Source organism: Pseudophryne corroboree, chromosome 12 (genome assembly GCF_028390025.1).
Source record: "Pseudophryne corroboree isolate aPseCor3 chromosome 12, aPseCor3.hap2, whole genome shotgun sequence".
Classification (NCBI taxonomy): domain Eukaryota; kingdom Metazoa; phylum Chordata; class Amphibia; order Anura; family Myobatrachidae; genus Pseudophryne; species Pseudophryne corroboree.
This window is the reverse complement of record NC_086455.1, coordinates 60,949,794-60,969,093: the sequence shown is the minus strand read 5'-3', so window position 1 is coordinate 60,969,093 and position 19,300 is coordinate 60,949,794. Positions and strand designations below refer to the sequence as shown.

Sequence of the window (19,300 nt, the reverse complement as noted above, 5' to 3'; positions counted from 1 at the left end):
CCTTTTTTCCCGACAAGTCGGGAATTCCCGACTTGTTGGAAAGCTGTTGGAATACGAGCGGATCGGCGGCTTCAGCCACCGTTCCAGGTGTATTGTCGGAAGCGCGGCCAAACCCGCCATGTTTTAGCCCCATTTCCGACAATGCCAATCCGACTTTTAAAAAAGTCAGACTGGCAGTGTCAGAACAGGTCAAACCTGTCGGGTTTGGACGCGGCACAGAATACTAACTTGCCGGATCCTTTCAGACTGCTTCCTTGTGTGACACTTTGCAGTGATGTACGGGGTCATTGCCTGTGTCTCCTCACATGTATACGGTGTGTGGAGTTACCGCTGTAGCCAGGCATCCGCCGCACAGTGCAATGCTGCTGTACATGTGGACGCTGCCTGCCACCGGGCGTAGGCAGGGATTTGTAACCAGCGAGCAGTGTACACAGTGACCTGGGCGCCCTGCTGCTGCCCCCACACCCACAGCAGCCCCCGACCACACCGCTACCTATAGGCCGGTAAAAGCGCAGGTCAGGTCTCCCACTCCTTATAGTATAGTGACCAGGTAAATCCTTCCACACACGGAGAGCTACTGACAGCAGCTGCACGGGGACGGGACACCGGGAACAGCCAAATCCCACAGTCGCATTTGGCTGCTCATTGAATAGGGCTTGTCAGATCCATTCCGACAAATGCATGTCGGAATGGATCTGACTCTTATTGAATATATCCCTAAAAATGTCTACAGTCAATAGGTCTACCACTAATGGTACACATGCATCAGGCCGACAGGGTCAAAAGGTCGACATGATAATGGTCGACACACATATGATGATAGACACAAATTTTTAATGATTTTTAACAAAAATCTTTTTATTTTTTTAATTTTTTTACAAAAAGTATACTCAGTATTAAAACGCAATAAATGTTGTACAGTTGCCAATAATAAAATCATTACAATGTAAAGTAATTGAGTGGATAAGTGGAGAAAAAAAAAAAAGAGTTGACAAAAATGACTGTCATATAAAGTCAGAGATTGAGACACACAATCCCATTACTTAATGTTCGCATAGAATATCAACAGGGATCTGCAGCTTCGGTCCAAAGTTCGTCCAGGTATGATATAATCAAAGAAATCACCATCTCCATTAATACTACAAGTGTGTTGAAAGAGTAGGAATAATTGGCAAAGGAATATATAGGAATAGTTGGCAAAAATACAATGGCCCTCATTTCGAGTTGTTCACTCGCAAGCTGCTTTCAGCAGCATTGGACACGCTAAGCCGCCGCCTACTGGGAGTGAATCTTAGCTTATCAAAATTGCGAACAAAAGATTCGCAAAATACTTCTCTGTGCAGTTTCTGAGTAGCTCGAGACTTACTCTTCCAGTGCGATCAGTTCAGTGCTTTTCGTTCCTGGTTTGACGTCACAAACACACCCAGCGTTCGCTCAGACACTCCTCCGTTTCTCCAGCCACTCCCGCGTTTTTCCTAGAAACGGTAGCGTTTTTTCAAACACTCACATAAAACGGCCTGTTTCCGCCCAGAAACACCCACTTCCTGTCAATCACATTACAATCACCAGAACGAAGAAAAAACCTTGTAATGCCGTGAGTAAAATACCTAACTGCATAGCAAATTTACTTGGCACAGTCGCACTGCGGACATTGCGCATGCGCATTAGCGGCTAATCGCTACGTTGTGGAAAAAAATAACAAAAGAACAACTCGGAATGACCGCCAATGAACGTATCGATAAAAGAACAGTATTCAGTAATGTAAAATATCAACTAAGTTATCACATTAAAAGAAAGTGGGAAAAGAAAACACAGACAACAAGGGTAAACACAGAAGGAGGGAACAAGGGGAAGAGGGGGAAATGTTTTGCACATTAAAGTTCATTCCGAGTTGTTCGCTTGCTAGCTGCTTTTAGCAGCATTGCACACGCTAGGCCGCCGCCCTCTGGGAGTGTATCTTAGCTTAGCAGAATAGCGAACGAAAGAGTAGCAGAACTGCTAATAAATCTTTGCAGTTTCTAAGTAGCTCCAGACCTACTCCTAAATTGCGATCACCTCGGTCCGTTTAGTTCCTGGTTTGACGTCACAAACACGCCCTGCGTTCGGCCAGCCACTCCCCCGTTTCTCCAGACACTCCCGCGTTTTTCCCTGACACGCCTGCGTTTTTTAGCACACTCCCGGAAAACGCTCAGTTACCTCCCAGAAACGTCTCTTTCCTGTCAATCATTTACCGATCAGCAGAGCGACTGAAAAGCGCTGCAGAATCCACAGCAAATCTACTAACTTTTTAGTCAAATAACTAAGCGCATGCGCCCTGCGTACCTTGCGCATGCGCATTTAGCAACAAATCGCAGCATAGCAAAAATCAGCAACAAGCTAACAACTTGGAATGACCCCCATAGGCGTCATATTTGCATAATACATTAGAGCTGTTATTAAAGTAGTTAGACAATATGTTAAAGAAATGCATTTAGACTGTTATAGTTCAACAAGTGGTAGCAAGTCGGAGAATGGTGTGACTAGTTTCTACAATTCTCCCTGGAAACCACAGCTACAATGTTTCCTGTATTTTGCAATATAAATACCATTCCGTATTTTCAAATATTTTAAAAATCTGTTCTTTTTGGTATTGTATCAATCATACCTCCCAACATGACCCTCTCCAGGAGGGACATAGGGGGTGATTCCGAGTTGTTCGCTCGCTAGCTGCTTTTAGCAACATTGCACACGCTAGGCCGCCGCCCTCTGGGAGTGTATCTTAGCTTAGCAGAATTGCGAATGAAAGATTAGCAGAATTGTGAATAGAAAATTCTTAGCAGTTTCTGAGTAGCTCCAGACCTACTCACAGATTGCGATCAGTTCAGTCAGTTTCGTTCCTGGTTTGACGTCACACACACGGCCAGCGTTCGGCCAGCCACTCCCCCGTTTCTCCAGACACTCCCGCGTTTTTCCCTGAAACGCCTGCGTTTTTCCGCACACTCCCAGAAAACGGGCAGTTTCAGCCCAGAAACACCCACTTCCTGTCAATCACACTACGATCACTTCAACGATGAAAAATCTTCGTTCTGGCGTGAGTAAATTACTAAGTTTTGTGTTAAAATACGAACCATGCGCATGCGCATTTTTGCCTTAATCGCTCCGTTGCGAAAATCGGCAACGAGCGAACAACTCGGAATGACCCCCATAATGCTCTGCTCCTGGACTGCCCTATTCATTTATGATTGCCATCACCTGTGCTGAAACACCTTTCTTATCTATTTACCTGTTCAAAACAGGTGCCAGCAATTATACAGTAAGAGAAACATCCAGAAGCAGAGCATTGTGTCCCTCCTGGAGAGGGTCATGTTGGGAGGTATGGTATCAATAAAGGAGCCCCATTTACGGTGAAAGGTTATAATTAATACCTTTTTCAACATTAAGGAACGTCAGAGGCAGAACTCTGGGAGGCAACGGAGTCATCTGCCGCCGGGCTTCTGCTCTGAAGGGGGGCACCTCTCCTCCCATTCTGTGACACCATTTAATTGAATTAAGTTAATTGATAGCTGCAAATCACACCCTCTTTATTATACTGAATATACACATTTTACAGGTATCACACCTAGGATTAGAAACCACAACCTATTACACTGGAAGCAGACACCTTACTGATGAAGCAGTTGCTCCTGTACAGGAAATATGAGAATTTTAACTATATGAAGATACTTCTCTGACAATTACACATAACTTCATATAGTTAGAATTCTCATGCTTCCTCTACAGGAGCAAATAACTCCATCAGTAAAGTGTCTGCTGTTAGTGTAACACGTCATGGCTTCTAATCCTGGGTATGACTGCTAAGAAATGTGCGATTTAAAATAAAAGACAATTAAATGTATAAATACAGTATATACATTTTTTTTTAAGAACACTACACACACACACACACACACACACACACACACACACACACACACACACACACACACACACACACACACACACACACACACACACACATATTTATCTTAATATAGAAAATAGGGGGGCACCAATATTTATCATGCCTCCGGGCAACTGGGACGAACTTACGCCACTGGGAAGCGTGGAGTATCTGTCTAAATACATGGTTTTAAGAAGCATGCGGTGAGCGGTGTATCCACTGTGTCAATATTACTTTTTTGGCAATAGCGACCAGTACAATTAAGAAAGGGCTAGTCACATGGTTATATATTTAAAGTGCCAGGTCCCAGTTACTGCCTACTATATCCCCATTGTATCTGCACTCCAGTGGCCCCTAGTGGATGAAGGAGAAAGGGCTGAGCTTGGTGGTATCAGCACCTAGAGTCCAGTTTTTGAAATTATCAGACAATGCTGCAGGATTTATTGACACTTTTAAACTAAATGTGGTATTAATATATGAAATAATCTTGTTCCAAAACTTTTTAATTGTTCCACAAGATCATACATTATGAAAGAAGGTAGCCGTTGAGGCCTTGCACTTATGGCATTGCCCTGTTTCGGCGGGTACAAAGTGTTTGCGCTGAGCCTGCGAAATGTAAGCTCTATGAATGAATTTTATATGGGTTTCTTGCAAGTGCTTTCAATGCAATCTCATAGTTTTTAAACTATTTTTTAATGTTATTTTTTTCAGATTTTTCCCACTTTGCCATCCACGTGGACTATTATTATTATTATTATTATTACATTTTATTTATAAGGCGCCACAAGTGTTTCACAGCGCCGTACAAAGGAGACAAAACTTAGCATTACAGTAAATAAATAACAGAAATAGGAGTACAGGTAACAAACAGCACCACAATTCTCAAGACATAATACAGCTAAGATGTAAGTATTGAGGGAGTGATCATCGTACTACTTGGGGCTGGTGGCCATAGATGGGGATGAGCCTTTACTAGCAGGAGAGAAAGCAGGTAAAGATGGTAGTCGAGTAGGGGAGAGCTGTGAGTGAAATGTGTCGAGACGAGGGCTTAGATAACAAGAGGAAAGAGGGCCCTGCTCTGAAGAGCTAACAATCTAGTGGGGAGGGGACTATGATTGGGAATAGTAACCTGTGCTGAGCGCAGCGGTAGCAGAGTGAGGCACCTTGCCCGAAGCATGGCGAGCAAAGCGAGCTATGCGAGGGGACACAGTACACTAATGGGGCTTGTTTGTGGCAGAAAAGTGACACAACACCCCGAAAAAAATAAAAATAAATTGTGTCTACCTTTTTTTGTGTCAGTCTTTTCTATGTCGCTCTTTTGACCGTCGACTTTTCCTACTGTCTACCTTTTCTATGTAGACCTTTTGACCCTGTTGACCTAATGCATGTCTACCATTAGTGGTAGACCTATTGACTGTAGCCCTGTATCCATATAGATTTATGTTTAAATAATTGTCACGTACCCTGGTCTAATTCCTGTTACACTGTATAAAGAAGCCAGGAGGACTGACACAAACGTTTTATTTATGAAGGATGGGATTAGGATGTCTTGGGGATGGCCAGTCTCATGACCTGTCGCACATGTTTCCAATCACAAAATATTTTGGAGCTATTCCCAGGCAAGCTTCCTGGGCGGGGGAGCTGGGAGCTACCAGAGACATGTCCTCACTCTTCTGTTATACCAGATCAGTTCTTGCCTCATAAATCTGTATAAATCTCCAGATGCGTTTCGCATATTATCTAACCAATTCTGGATCTCCGTATTGAAAGAAACAATAAATAAATATTGTACAGACCAATATATTTTGGGAAGTGTGATGTACATATGGAGCATAAGGTATTGCAGGGAATCATGTGCGGTGGGTAAAGATTACATACACAATTCATACTGGGCCTGATTCGGATTTGAAAGCAGAACAAAAAAGCAAGCAACTGGGTTAAACCATGTTGCACTACAGATGGGGCAGATGTAACATGTGCAGAGAGAGTTAGATTTGGGTGGGGTGTGTCCAAACTGAAATCTAAATTACAGTGTAAAAATAAAGCTGTCACACATTTGTGGGCTACATGCAAAAGCAGCCAGTATTTAACCTGCACAGAATAAAATATACATGTATTTCCCAGATCCGGACAGGGTCCCGGCAGTCAAAATCCCAACACTGCTCGTAATGCAGACTCAACGACGAGTGACTGCTGGGCCGTCAGAGAGGTAAATCGCGGGAGGGAGGAGATTAGAGTTAGGCTGCGGGGAGGAGGGTTAAATTAAGGCTGCAGGGAGGGGAGATTAGGTTTAGGTGCCCCTAGGGAGGGCTAGGGTTAGGCTGCGGGGGAAGGGGGGTAGGGTTAGGTTTAGGCTGTGGGAAGGGGTGGTTAGGTTTAGGCACCAGCGGGGAGACTTAGGGTTAGGCTGCAAAGGGGTGGGGGCTAAGGTTTAGGCTGCGGGAAGGGAGGGTTTCGGGGGTAGGGTTGACCTACTTACCCAATTTTAACCATCGGGATGCCACAGTCTGTATTATGACCACTGGCACTTTAACCACGGGCATATCAGCCCCAACCAGTATTTCCTCCCCTTACATGGCAACATGGTTTGTTCCAGGTACAAATTTACTTGCTTTTTCTGCCCTGCTTCCGAATCGGGCTTGCTGGACCTGATTCAGGGCCGACTGCATTAGTGGTAAAAGCGCAAAGTACTGATGTTTGGGTCCTGTGTCTTTGGACGTAGTACGGCTCCAGACGTCTGGTAATTAACAGTCTGCAGCTGTTTGGGTGCAGGGAGGGGGCAACGAAAGTCTCCGGTTGGTGAGAGTGCGGAGGCTAGAGTCTCCAACTTCCAATGGAGATTTCCGGGCGCCAGTGACGGAGCTGCAGAAGCCAGTCTACGTGACCTCATAGGTTACTCAGCCAGCCAATGGTATCGCAGGTGATCGGATACTGCATTCTCGGACGAAGCACTGGAACCCACCTGCATGCAGGAGGCGTCTACTTATACCAGGGGCCTCCTGCTGCATTACCATGTGCTAGTGGTTCTGGAACCTTTTTGAATCACGGCGCCCTAGAACATCAGAAATTTTTTTCACAGCACCCCTGGGACAAGAGTTTCTTATTGAGAAATGTTGAAATAAATATAAAATTAAGTAATTTGTACTTACATATCATCCTTAGGTTCAATGGTGTGGTGAGGGAGAGCATTGGCTTCTGCTTGTCCATATATTTTAAGATTGACAGCCACCAGCACTAGTTTTCCCTATTACATTGACCATAAATAATTTAAATTGGTCCTGAGCCACCAATCCAAGGCACACCTGCACGTGCCCTGAGGCACCCCAAGGTACTACGGCACACAGTTTTAGAAATACTGCCATATGCTATCATCGCTGCTGCTTCCAAGTAAGCAGCAGCGATGCTCAATCCAACCACATCTGAATCCCCCCACTGTCTGGTGATTTACTGATCTGCATCATGCTGTGTCTGCACAATCTGTACTGCGCAGGTCACAATCATTACAGGCGATTTATCAAACCAAAGTTCAACTAGGGACACCCTCACCTGGAAGCACACAAACACAGTAGGACTTATTTACAGCGGACCATCACCTATACCAGGGGTAGGCAACCTGTGGCACATAAATAAATTGCTTTGGAACTAGCAGGTTTGCTGTTAGGGAAAGCTAAAGTGGGTTCAGGACATGCTGGTATGTTTAGTTCCACAGCAGCTGAAGACATGCCACAGACTGTCTACCCCTGACCTACACATGAGGACACGATGTGTGCAGCAGGAATCACTGTAACTGAACGGCTTATACTTCTGCTCCCAATGCCCCTGGCGTATTCCTCAGCCCTGGTGTTTCCTATCCTCCTGCATCAGCATAACTTACCCCTCAGTCACCTACCTTTCTATTGCCTTATTCCCTCCTAGTGTTATTTATCCCAGGGGTGTGGAGTGTATTGTTGGGCCGACAGTCACTAGGTCGACAGTCATTAGGTCAACCACTATTAGTCGACAGTGACTAGGTCGACACCTGAAATAGGTCGACATGGTCATTAGGTCAAAATGGAAAAGGTCGGCATGAGGTTTGCTTTTTAAATAAATTGGTGTCGTTTTCTTCATAAAGTGACAGGAGCCCCAATTAGTGCACTGTGTCCCCTCGCATGGTGAGCGAGCTTTGAACATGGTGCCTCGCTCCCCTACCGCTGCGCTCGGCACAGGTTACTATTCCCAATCATAGTCCACGTGGATCGTAAAGTATGAAAAAGTTAAAAATCTGGGTGGGGGGGGGGGGGGGGGGGAATGAAAAACTCGTGTTGACTTTTTCATGTGCCGACCAGTGCCATGTCGACCTAATGACCATGTCGACCAAAAGACCGGATACCATTACTATAATGCCTTGATTTCCCAGGCATATTAACCCAAGTTGATTTAGCTACAGAATTATAGCTAATGACTTGCTAGACCATTCTTATGCATATAGGGGGTCATTCTGAGTTGGTTGTAGCTGCTACGATCATTCACACTGACATGAGGGGGGGGGACACCCAGACCATGTCAGTGCCGCCCCCCACCCAGCAGAAGTGCAAAGGCATCGCACAGCGCCGATGCCTTTGCACTTCAAAAGTAGCTCCCGACCAGCGCAGCTTTAGCGTGATGGACGGGAGCTATTCATCACTCCCCGGCCCTCAGTGGCTGCGTGCGTTGGCCGGACCGCTCCCCCTAAACGGCGGCTTAACACCGCCGTCCTGCCCCCTCCCGCCCAGTGACTGCCTCAGAGGCGATCACTAGGCAGCGACGGCTGCCATGCGCCGGCGCACTGCGGCGCCAGTGCAGTTCCGACCCGATAGCTGCACTGCGACAAACTGCAGCGAGCGATTGAGTCTGAATGACCCCCATATTACAGAATGTTTTTATTTTTATCTGAACCCAAGTGTATTTCATACATCCAGTCTGTTGCAGGTCTGCCAGTTCTGTTTTACTCTTGCATCTGTCTGTGTGTACATGTATTGTTCCTTCACCCGTGTAACACACACACACTTTGTAACTCAGCTTCCTCAGAGTTGTTCGCCTGCATAAATCATTTGGATTATTGAATATTTGTAAAATCTATTGGATAGAAATGTGTGGCATCATTATGTTATAAGGCACATTGTGCCTCATGCCTCGGCAGAGACGACCTGGGGACAAGATTCGGCCACGTGTCACAGGGCATGCTGCAAGTCACAGGGGCGTGGCCTCGCAGCACTCTCCTATCTCAGCATGCCAGCTGAGCAGAGCGCCAGGAGGCGGAGCTACTTGGTCAGACCTTCAGGCGGCTGTGCTGGCCCATCAGGTCATCAGGCTATCTGGCATTTGCCAGAAGTGGCAGATGGTCAGTCACCCCTGAGCCTCGGTGATGTTACTTGTTCCCACTGAATTTATCAACTGCATTTTCAGGAAAATTGCTTCAGGCTGCAAATCTCCTCATGAGTCTTTTAAGAACAAGGTTCAAAAACAACATCAATGCTGAAAACTGAATTCCCCACCTGGTATATGTTCTACCAACCCCAGTCCCATCTCCCCACTAGCTTCCATTGTCTCTGCACTGTTCTCTACCCCTAGACTGTAAGCTCTTCCAAGCGGGGTCATCCATCTGCGCTTCCTTCATCAACCTTGTCTTTCCAAGTTTGCTTTATGTTCAGTTATATGTGTGTGCAGAGTTTTGCTGTGACTTACAAATACACTGTAAACAATTATGAAGATGATAATGCGCATTATTTATGAGTCCGCCCCATTTTCTGTTTCTCTTTGGCTACAATAAACTCATATGTTAGTTGACTTATCAAAGTATTTGTGTTTTTAATGTTTACAGTCTTTGATTTTCCTTGTACGTGACTGGAGCTTTCCCTACGAATTCTCTTACGGTGCTGATGGGGGTACAAAGTTTTTGGAAAAACGTCTAAAGGTTTGTGACTTCTGAAATATTTGTATCTCTTGCAAATGTAATTAGCTGTAAACACAAATGCACACAACCAATATAATAATTTATAAATTTCACAAATGCTGCTTTAAGTCCAACTTTCCCCAGGTCGACACTATTTACGCTCTTTGACCCCCTGGATTTGCAGGGATTGCAATAAATACAGAAGTCAGGGAAATATCATTTTTGTGACGTTCACTCTCTCTAAATACTGTATGACCATGTTAGATTTTCCCTTAGTTCCTCTGGAAGTACTGTGATCATAAAAGATCACAGAATTCCTCGGGAAACAGGACAAAAATAATTTTTCATTCAAGTTACGTGTTAAAATCAGGGATGGGGAACCTTCGGCACTCCAGCTGTTGTTAAACTACACATCCCATCATGCCCTGCAACAGTTTTAACATGGCCAAATAGCAAAACTGTAGCAAGGCATTCTGGTATGTGTAGTTCAACAACAGCTGGAGGGCCGACGGTTCCCCATTCCTGCGTTATATAGTCTAGTTGCCCTATCTATAACAAACATCTATTGACCCACAATCTAGTCATATTTTGTCATTTATTGTGTTATTTGTATCCGATGTCATGGACATTAAGTGGAGAATTGTATTATGCTGTTGTTCTAGGTATCAGAAAACCAACACGAAGAATTGCAGAATGTAAGAAAACATATCCACTCCTGTTTCACAAACATCTCCTGCTTCCTTCTGCCGCATCCAGGGCTCACGGTCGCCACCAATCCAAAATTTGATGGCAAACTTATAGGTTTGTTATAAGAAACATTGTTGGCAACTAATATTTAATCTCAGCAGCCACCTACAGATAGCACTTCCGCCCATACACTACACAATGGGGGTCATTCCGAGTTGATCGCTCGCTAGCTAGTTTTAGCAGCCGTGCAAACGCTATGCCGCCGCTCACTGGGGAGTGTATTTTAGCTTAGCAGAAGTACGAACGCTTGTGCAGCCGAGCTCTGCAAAAACAGTTTGTGCAGTTTCAGAGTCGCTCTGAACCTACTTAGCGCTTGCGATCACTTCAGCCTATTCGTGTCCGGATTTGAAGTCATACACCCGCCCAGCGAACGCCCATCCACGCCTGCATTTTCTGAGACACGCCTGTGTTTTTGCAAACACTCTCTGAAAACGATCAGTTGACACCCAGTAACGCCCGCTTCCTGCCAATCTTCTTGTGGCTGTCAGAGAGACTGAAAACTTTGCTACAACCTGTGCTAAACAACAACGGGCTTTGTACCCGTACGTCGCACGTACGCATTGCGGCCCATATGCATGCGCAGAAATGCAGATTTTTACCCTGATAATTACTTGTATATTTAAAGGAACACTGACGTCACATTTGACTTTCTCTGGGCTAATGTAATAGTGTAATAGCCTGTGAGATGCAGACACATGTGCAATTCTAATGGGTCTACCCATATTTTTATAACGCCAATAATTTAAAGGGCAAAACCAGGTTGGTTGGTTGTGCTCTCCCCTCTACATAAATACCTGATACAAAAGTAAAGTACATTTACCTACAGTAAGGAAGGGGAGTAGTGCAATATAGAGGTTTCATATGTCTATCGTAAGGGGAAAAAAATAAATTTAAGTATTAAGTTTTGTTATTCATCTACCACTTGCTACTACCAGTTTCAACGTTTAAAAATTTTTTTTTTTAGACATAAAGGGGGAATTTAATTGTTTGAAAAGTCGGTTGGGTGTCTGTTTTTTCCCTGTCTATTGGAAAAAAACAGACACCCAGCTGACTTTTCAAACAATTGAATACCCCCCAAAGTGTCAGTAAAAAAATGTTAGGCATCAGGGAATTCCGCCCCGTAGAGAATATTTTCAAGGATGGCGTGTGTGTGTGTGTGTGTGGAGGAGGGAGGGCATAGTTTACAATAAAACAACTGAAGAAGCAATAGGTTTGCACTAGAAACAATCCCAAGCCCCATTAATAGTATACCAGCCCTGATTGATAAAGTTTGGTATGTAGCGTCAATGGAATATATACTGTAACTGCCCTTCTCCGTGATACTGTGCTGAAATTCCATACTACCTGGGACCCTTGGTACTCAGCTTTCAACAGACGGCTGCCAGGGCTCTAGTAAAGCAGGTCTCCTTTTGGGGGTTCAGTATGAATTACCGTTGGCTCACCACACGCTATATTCTTCCTCTATGGGTGTTGTGGACACCCAGAGAGGGAGAATAGCATGTAGTGTCGGGATCTTGACTAGCAGTATTTTAACCGCTTCCCTCCTCTGGCCGTGTAGTGTGCGGTGCGCTTCCTTACTCCACTCTCCCTCCTTCCATTTCCCCCCTTTCACCATTTTCTATGCGTATGTCAGTTCTGTTTTTGCAGATACTTCTATACTCTTACGTTATCCGTAGAACTAATAGTTGAACAATAACTAAGCTGTACAAGCCTGTTACCGGTGGTAACGTTTTATTTGCTTAGCATTGTACACTTTATACAAATGCGCTATTGTAATTGGTATTGTCTTTCAACTATTTTGATAAAGAGATTAAAAAAAAACCAACAACTCTAGAAGCAAAAGTGCAGTTTATGGTATACTGTATATCTACATACAATAAATAATATAGGAAAGCTTTAAAAATAAAGTTAGTTTGCCTTTAAGTATAACAGGGCGATGTACTAATCATTGGAGAGAGCTAAAGTACCAACCAATCAGCTCCTAACTGTCATTTTTTTGCAACACAGCCTGTAACATGGCAGCTAGGAGCTGATTGGCTTACTTTATCTCTCTCTACTTTATCACTCTCCAATGCTTAGTACATCTATCCCCAAGTGAGATACAGTAGAAGAGTTGCTGAGTTGAAGTGAGTAATTAATTTTTTACTTTTTTTTATGCGCATGTACTTACCTACATGTGTCTACCGTGTTCCTCTGTAGCAGGGTAGGTGGTAGGTGCTTCTTTTATTAAATATGTAGATGGAATGTGGATGCCGGGATCCCGAACAATTAAAATGCCGGCAGAGAGAATGCCGACCAACAGGGACTATTCCCACTCGTGGGAATAGAACCTGTGGCCACCGAGCAATGGGCTTTGTTGCACTCGCCCCAACCCAAGTAGACAGTGGACCTCAGTGCACAATGCATATTTATTTACATTGCATTGGTGCGTGTAATAGTCTGTCCTGGTTTGTATTTACTTCCCACTCTTGGAAGGGGTTAAGGCTGATATGTCGACAGTTGGAATGCCGGCGGTCAAAATATCGACTGCGGTATCCGGATGATGAGAATCCCGACAGGGGCAAGGTAAGTATACTTACCTTTCCCAATGCCCCCCTAACACTAACTCTCACTTCCCGCTGCCTAACTCACCATCAGGGATCAGCCACCGATGTGTACCATTGCTTACCATTGATGGTGAAACAACTTACCATCACCTTCAGTGGTTGCTTACTATTGATTGTTGATGGTCAACCCTTTGGTACATGATATGTCTAATTAAAAATATAGGAAGATATTTGATATCCACTATTGCAAGCCTCAAGCCCTCTGTGAGTGTAATTGGCTGTGTGCCAGTGGTGAAAGGAGACATATTAATTGGCAATTAACACAAAGGAGCTGATGCAGGGTTGAATGCAAAGGAGTTTTGCGGACAGATCTGGTATGTTTGTATGCGGCGTATGCCCCACAGCTGTACGATGAACGATGCTGATTATAGTATTTGATCAGGGCCATCCTTCGTAAATGAATACCATTATGTCTAATTAGAATATTAGCATCTAAACCATCTAAGTGTAAATTGTATCAGTCACCAAAAGCTGCAAGAATGTTGTCTGTATTGTGTAGATGTCACAATGCTTTGTGCATTCTATATCAATCATTACTGTGCTTGATATATCGGTCACTAAAATGGTACCTGTATTGAATATACGACCCTGTATTGAATATCGGTCACTAGAATGCTCTGTGTATTGTGTAGTAGTCACTGTAATGCTCTCTGCTTTGTCAGATTGGGCTGGTAGGTGTTGTTTTGTTTATAGCTCTTTGACATTGGCTAATTAAACCACACCCACATCAGACAAATCACATACAGGGTTTTTGTCACGCCCATTTTTGGTACTTTGCGCTTGTGCCAGACCCTTACTGAGTACGTGCAGAACAGGTCCTACGTTGTTGTATGCACTACAGCTGCACAATGTCAGTGATTGACAGTCTGCTGCCATTTGGGTGCGGGGAGGGGGGCGGCAATGGTCACCGTTTCCCAAAACGTAGGTGTGTCACCTGCATTATGGGGGAGTGCTGATGCCAGGATCTCCGACAGAAGATGGGAGAATTCCTGGCCTCTTTGTAGGAACTGCGGTGGCCAGCTTACATGACCCCGTGGGTCACGCTGCCGGCTGATAGTGTCACATGTGATCTGATGCTGCGTCCTAGAACACATGCACTGGATCACAAATGCAAGCAGGAGTCGTCTACTTATATTAGGCGCCTCCTGCTGGTTTACCATATTAGTGCATCGATGCTGCTTCCAAGGAAGCAGCAATGATCAGGGTTGGACTGGACCACAGGGGGAACCCCAGGTGCCCCCCCTTCCCCTTCTCTAGGGATCAGGCTGCAGAATGTGCACTTGAATTATACATGTGTTACATTATACTGCACACGACTATGGTGTATTCACTGAAGTGCATTGCTGTTATTAATCTGGCACATTATAATGCACTAGCAGTATTTATTGACTATATATATTTATCAACGGGCCCAGACCATGCCCTCTCTATTGGTTATCCAAGCCTCTGTGGCAGCTGGCCACACCCCCTCTGGAGACTGGCCACACCCGTAAACATGGTCCCTACCACTGCATTCCCCCGGTGGGTGGGCCCTTCATCCCCCAGTGGCAATGATGCCTTCTCCAACTGCATTTGAAAGTTTTCAGACAGCCCGCAGCAGGAATAACCGAGTTTTACAGGTGTTTTTTGCACTTAGGTCCATTTTAGCCAGGGCGTATCAATAGAATTGGGGGCAATGCAGAATTGTGTGTATGAAAAGTCCCATTTGTTTTCAGTCTCTTGCACGTGCAGGTGCTCTATGGTGATGGCAGCTATAACAGAGGTGCTGAGATGCCTATAACTAAGCATATGGGCGGATATCCGCAATTACGGTCATCTGATGTTCAACTCAGGCACTGAATATTTCGGAAAATGAATTAACTCATTTACTAATGAACTTGCAGCGACCGGATAGTTGAAAAAGCTTTACTTCTCACTGCAGAAATCGATGAGGAGTTTATACGGAACCTGAAAGTGTTTATCCCGTGGCTCTTGAGTCCAGAAAACTTGGATATTAAAGAAATCAATGGCAATAAAATAACCTGTCGTGGTCTCGTGGAATATTTCAAGGTAATTATTCTATTTCTCCATGATCAGAACCTTAATATGAAATGTTGTATAAACATAGAATGTGACGGCAGATAAGAACCACTGGGCCCATCTAATCTCCCCCCCCCCCCTTTTTTTTTTAACCATATTTTTACCTTAAATCCGATTTGATCCTTATGTCTATCCCATGCATGTTTAAATTGCTCTACTGTCTTAGCCTCTACCACCTCTGATGGGAGGCTAATCCACTTGTCCACTACCCTTTCTGTGAAGTCATTTTTCTTCAAATTTCCCCTGAACCCCCCTTCAGTCTCAGTGCATGCCCTCGTGTGGTATTGCTTCTCTTCATTTGGAGAACGTTTCCCTCCTGGACTTTGTTGAAACCCTTGATATATTTGAAAGTTTCTATCATGTCCCCCCTTTCCCTTCTCTGCACCAAACTATACATACTGAGATTTCTTAGTCTTTCTGGGTATGTTTTGCAATGTAGGCAATGCACCATTTTAGTTGCCCTTCTTTGTACAGTCTCTAATGTATTAATATCCTTTTGAAGATATGGCCTCCAGAATTGAACACAGTATTCTAGACGAGGCCATACCAACGACCTATACAGTGGTATTATTACTTGTCTTTCTGCTGCTGATTCCTCTCCCAATGCAGTCAAGCATCTGACTAGCCTTCCTCATTGCTTTGTTACATTGCTTACCTGTCTTTAAGTCACCTGAAATAGTGACTCCTAAATCCCTTTCCTCCTCAGTAGTTCCAGTATAGTGCCATTAATACTGTATTTAGCCTTATTAAGTGCACTCACACAAAGTAATAGAACGATCACATCTGATTGCATCTATATCAGCTCCTTAACTAATTGATGGCTTCCTGTATGTCATCCTTGGCTTCTCCCTGTCCTTCACCCCCTATATTCAAAATACACAGTATATCACACTTGCAGTTTCCACCTCTGAAACATCTCTAAGTTCAAACTCTTTCTCACCACTGATACCATCAAAACTGTTTTCCATGTACTCATCATCTCCCACCTTGACTACTGTAACCTGCTCCTCTCTTTCCCCACTTCCACCTATGATAAATGCTGCTGCCCCCACCTCCACTATGAAACCTGCTTAATTTTCTCCTCATCCACATCAGAATCCAATTCAAAATAATGTCCCTTACTTACAAAGCACTTAATAACTCTGCCCCCTCCTACATTTCCAACCTTGTTTCTGCCGATAATCCCTACTCCTCCGATTGCCGCCTCTGCCCACCACCAGCTCTTGAGCTCACTCACTCGCCAAGTTAGACTTGTAGCCAGTCTTGTAAGTTGCAAACTCTCACCAAACACATCAATCTCTACTATTCCTCCTTCTGGATTTCCTGGTATGGTGCTGTGCAAATAATAAAAGATAATACTGTAGGTTGGGGTTTGCAGCAAATGTACCCCAACAGCTTTTTTATTGTCTTCAGAAGTAATTTTAAGCTCTTTAAGATAAATTATATGATACTGAATTCACAGTATTATAAACGTGACCTGCAGCCCCCTATGTAAAATCCACCACCCCACTCAGTGTCAGTGAGCCACATGCAGTCCGTGACTTCCTATTGGAGGTAATACCTGTCAGTCACAAACACACGAGGCAGTCCCATTGGTAGAAGCTTTCTCCCTCTGGGACTGCCACATCAGGCTGTGATAAGCAGAGAGCTGGCTTCCTGTAGGAAGCTACCGATTGCTTTTCGTGCAGCCCAATCCGGCTTCTATGGGCTGCAGACGGTGCAGTCCATAAAAGTTGGGGTTTGCGCATGCACAGTTACACCACAGCATTTGTTGGATCCATTGCGCAAGCGCGGGACCCGGTGTTGGCTGTCTATTCTCTCCGGACACAGGGGTAGCGGCAGCCCCCCCACTAAATGTAAGTAGGAGCAGCTGCTAGTTCAGATAATAGAAATGAAATCACAATTTCATACAGCTGGGTAACAATTGATGCCCTATAACACTGTAGTTGCATGATCATGAAAGAATCCCATTTAAGTGAATCAGTTTATCCAATATTGTTGTCCGCCTAATTGTACACTCAATTTCTCATCCTTATTGCATTCCCAGTATTCTCTTAGCAGTCTTTGGTAATTGCGATAGTCTTATTTTTTTTTTATATAAAATAGATTGAAGCGACTGGTCTATAGGTAACATTCTACTCTCTGTGTACTGGGAAAGGACAAGGCGCTAACATAAGGTTGCTTTATTCCCTAACAGGCCTATATAAAGATATACCAAGGGGAGGAACTGCCGCACCCTAAGTCAATGTTACAAGTAAGTCTGTATGTACATGTTATAACCACAAGGCAAAAACCACAACTTATTCTCAGTACCACAATATTAATAATTTTGTGTCTGGTAATTGCTCCAAACAGCTTGTACACGTGGGCATTCATTTTAAGCAGTTTGTGTTCTTGAACTTCGGTAAACGTGCTTTAAAGCAGATGTAAAGATTTCAGCATTACCTGCAGCATTTACAGGTCTTAATTGTTAGTACAAGTGAACTGGAGAACTATGTGGAGTGTTCATTCAGTGCATGGGACCTTATTCAGCTCGGATCGCTATTGGGACAGAAATTGAGAAGTTCTCAATCCCGCTTCTGCTAAAAATGGCATGTGAAGAGCCGCCCAGAAAGGTAAAAGACGCCCACTGACGCAATCGCAAAATTGCCTATGCAGTCACATAAATGTGATGCATATACAAAATAAGAGCACCATCGCCAGTTGCGGATGACCCGGGGCAACCCAGAATAATGAGAATGCAGTCTCACTGGGCGCCATGTTTTCAATTGCAGGAATCGCAGCTGACGTCAGATGCACAGGCCGAAAACAGCCATGACATACCTGTGTTTCCTTAACCACTCCCTGCAAACGCCATATATACGCCCAGCGCCTGTCAACTTGCAATCGCATCCCAGCAAGATGCAATTGCATAACAATCGCAAATCGCGGGTCGCGAACACACAATGCGTTTATAGCGCAAGCAAAGTTGTCTAATAATCGGCCAATTTGCGTTTTAGCAATTTTGCAACTGAAGCTGAATTACCCCCATAGTGCACTATGCCGATGAGAAGCTGTGAGAATGACACTGGAACGCTGGACAAAGCACAAGGCACCTAAATTGTGAACGTCAACTTCACGATTGTAACTACTGAAGGAACTTATGGCCTAATTAAGACCTGATCGCACCTCTCACCGCCCAGACAGAGTGAATATCCGCCCCGTGCAAATCTGCGTACGCTGTGAAAAGAGCTTTGCAAATGCTGGTCAGCTGCAAACCCGTTCGCAGCTCACTCACCATCGAATGGTTTTTCCAGTCTGTGCGTAGCCCAGGACCTACTCCTACAGTGCAATACAAACAGGCTGATCGGGGCCAGAGCCGACATCACACACCCTCCCTGGAAACGCCTGCATTTTTCTTGACACTCCCAGAAAACGTCGGCTTCTTGTCAATCGGCATGCGTTCGCGATTAAAAAAGACTTAGGATTTTTCTGCAGTTTGGCCTCACGTCTGCACATTACATGTCGTACGTTAGATTTCGTACACGTACTTATTTCTGTTCTAAAAATTTCCGCAAGGTTAATGTGCCGACCTTCTGACTGCTATAGGGCTGCATTTGCGGTCTTTAAAGTACATCAGGTTGCCTATAATCATTTTATTATATGATGTTGTCATTATAACTATATGCTGGAGTTTGACTTTCGATCACCTTAAACCTCATTTGCCCTTGTTTCCCATTAGGCCACAGCAGAAGCCAACAACCTTGCAGCCGTGGCCACAGCTAAAGATTTGTATAATAAGAAAATGGAGGAGGTAAGAGTAGACTCGGCAGGGTGATGCCCACTTTGAAGGCTGTTGGTGACAAACTCTTTGATAGAGTGCCGCCCCCCCAATAGCGGGCTCTCTCTCGCAGTATTATTACATAGCGTAGCTCACCTCTGTTCAATTACACCCTCCCAGTTCCGGTAACCATTGTGGTAATAATGGGGGTCATTCCGAGTTAATCGTAGCTGTGCTAAATTTAGCACAGCTACGATCTTCTTCCCTGACATGCGGGG

The 19,300-nt window shown here is 44.5% G+C and overlaps 1 protein-coding gene across 2 annotated transcripts in view; it reads left to right on the top strand.

Moving 5' to 3' along the window:
• Window positions 1–19,300, top strand: part of ATL1 (atlastin GTPase 1) — an 80,667-nt gene that overhangs the window by 50,757 nt on the left and 10,610 nt on the right. For both annotated transcript variants that reach the window (XM_063947556.1, XM_063947555.1), the window contains exons 7-11: window positions 9,759–9,851; window positions 10,493–10,631; window positions 15,105–15,232; window positions 17,460–17,516; window positions 18,984–19,055. In XM_063947556.1, the coding sequence (XP_063803626.1) occupies window positions 9,759–9,851; window positions 10,493–10,631; window positions 15,105–15,232; window positions 17,460–17,516; window positions 18,984–19,055 (489 nt within the window). The remainder of the gene's footprint in view (window positions 1–9,758; window positions 9,852–10,492; window positions 10,632–15,104; window positions 15,233–17,459; window positions 17,517–18,983; window positions 19,056–19,300) is intronic.